This window comes from Olea europaea, unplaced genomic scaffold, assembly GCF_002742605.1.
Source record: "Olea europaea var. sylvestris unplaced genomic scaffold, O_europaea_v1 scaffold19097, whole genome shotgun sequence".
NCBI classification, from domain to species: domain Eukaryota; kingdom Viridiplantae; phylum Streptophyta; class Magnoliopsida; order Lamiales; family Oleaceae; genus Olea; species Olea europaea.
The window spans coordinates 1-2,060 of record NW_019236910.1 but is presented as its reverse complement, the minus strand read 5'-3'; the positions used below and the strand labels follow the sequence as shown (position 1 = coordinate 2,060).

At 34.8% G+C, this 2,060-nt stretch overlaps 1 protein-coding gene across 1 annotated transcript; it reads right to left on the bottom strand.

Annotated features, from left to right (window-relative positions):
• Positions 1–5: 5 nt before the first annotated feature.
• On the bottom strand, positions 6–737 carry LOC111378971 (ethylene-responsive transcription factor ERF027-like; the record flags this gene model as incomplete). Its single annotated transcript, XM_023002276.1, has 1 exon — positions 6–737. A coding segment is annotated over exon 1 (633 nt), but the record flags the coding sequence as incomplete, so codon positions are not given.
• Positions 738–2,060: the final 1,323 nt, after the last annotated feature.

The window sequence follows — 2,060 nt, the reverse complement described above, 5'->3', positions numbered from 1 at the left end:
GGCGAGTCGGAGTCACTCAACGGCGGCGAGGTCATTCTTGGTGGGCTAACCAACATTCCCTTGGCCATTTCCACCAGCAGATTTGGCATATCAAAAAGTTCCTCCTCATCTACAAAATTATGGTCATTGTTCCCAATTAATTCATTTGCTGATTCATTATTCGCCGGCTGTCCGACAGCAGCCTCCGTGCCACTGCCACCCTCTAACTTCATCAACGCTGCCGCATTGGCGGCTGCTCTTCGAATATCCGGCGCTGAAGGCGAAGGTGGCACCGGATAAGAGCTAACATATTTCGGGAAGTTCAGTACTGTTTTTTCACTGCCTTTAAGGGCCAGCGCGGCCACATCATAGGCGTCAGCAGCCATTTCCGGTGTAGGGTAAGTTCCTAGCCATATACGCGTGGTCTTCAGGGGCTCACGAATCTCTGATACCCATTTTCCACTTCGGCTCCTTATTCCACGGTATATTGGGTGCTTTCCATTGGTGGAGCGACTGGCGGAGGTGGAGGAGCTAGCGGAGGGGAGTTTTTGAACCTTCTTAATGTTAGATATCAAATGCGGTGGCTGCGGTGGTGGAGGAGGAAGAGATTGAAAGGGCGTTTGGCTGTCATGATGATGATGATGCGAAGGGTCAGCCATGTTATATGTATGTAACTATCAATACGAGGTTGGATACTTTACGGATTGGAAGGTAGACAAGATTTGGTTTATAAGAAAAGAGTATGCGTGTCGATAAAAGGCTAAACCGTGGGGAATTCGTGGGTCATATGCTAGGGTTCTTGTTTCAATGTGTAGATTGAATATGAGCCCGCGTGGGGGAAAGGAATGTATTTTGAATAATAGATCGATGGAGAATATGTGGTTAAAAATTAAAAAAAAAATTTGAGTTTGCATGTAATATTATTTAATTGAAGAATGTGTAGTTGAAAATGAATTTTATAAAAATAAATTTTTAGAAGAATAAAGCTCAAACAAGAGCTGAGTGGTTTTTTTAATAAACTCTTGCTAAAATTTTATCAACTTTTCGACCGGTCAAATTTTAAGGCCATCTTCAACCCAGCACCAAATTTTGCACCAAAATTTGCACCAAATCTTGCACCAAACTAAAATTCATCTCCAACCATTACACCAAAAATTACACCAAATGAACAGTATTTAACCATTTTCTTCCCTTTTTTTATTCTTTATAATCTACTTATTTGAAATATTATTTATTTAATTATTTCAGAAATACATAAATTACTAAATAAATAATTACGTTAAATTACGGAAAAGATTAAATTCATTAATAAATATAAAAAACATAGAACAATTAATAAAAATACTACAACAATGAAAATATGAAATAATACCATTAGAAAATAGTACAATACATTTCGAATTTCGATGGACGACATTATGAAGTCGCTAAATTTTTGCAATTTAATTCTCAGAATTCATATGTTTATCCCACAAATGATCGATTAATGCATTTCGAAGTGCAATATGAGTTTCTTTATCCTTGATTTGTCTATGACGAGCAAGGAATTCCTGAAAATGTCGATTTTTATCTTCAACCAACTCAACTTTTGGACTTGACGCTTCCGTCCATTCTTGAACTGATTTGTTTGGAAATTATTTTGGCAATTTTGGAGGATCTGGGAGTGATCTTCCAGATTATTGAACTATGCACTTTTTTATGTATCTTTTAAAAAAAAAAAATTAAATTATCGTATTTATGTTGCTCTATTTAATATATTTCGTGTTAACTTTAATAAATAATCGTGTTTGATGTATTTTAAATTATTTTCGCCTTTTAATTAATTAATTAATTATTATGTCTTACATTTAAAATTTATTTTAAACACAAATAATTATTAATATTAATAATAATAATAATAATTTATTGTATTAAAAAATATATAGCACAAATTACATAAATACCCTCAACAAATTTATTTGGGAAATGCAAAATAAGGGCAAAATTGGCATTTTACACTTTGCACCAAAATAGTGCAAAGTTTGGTGTTGGGTTGGAGCAATTTTGCACCAAAAAATGGTGCAAAATGGTGCAATGGTGTT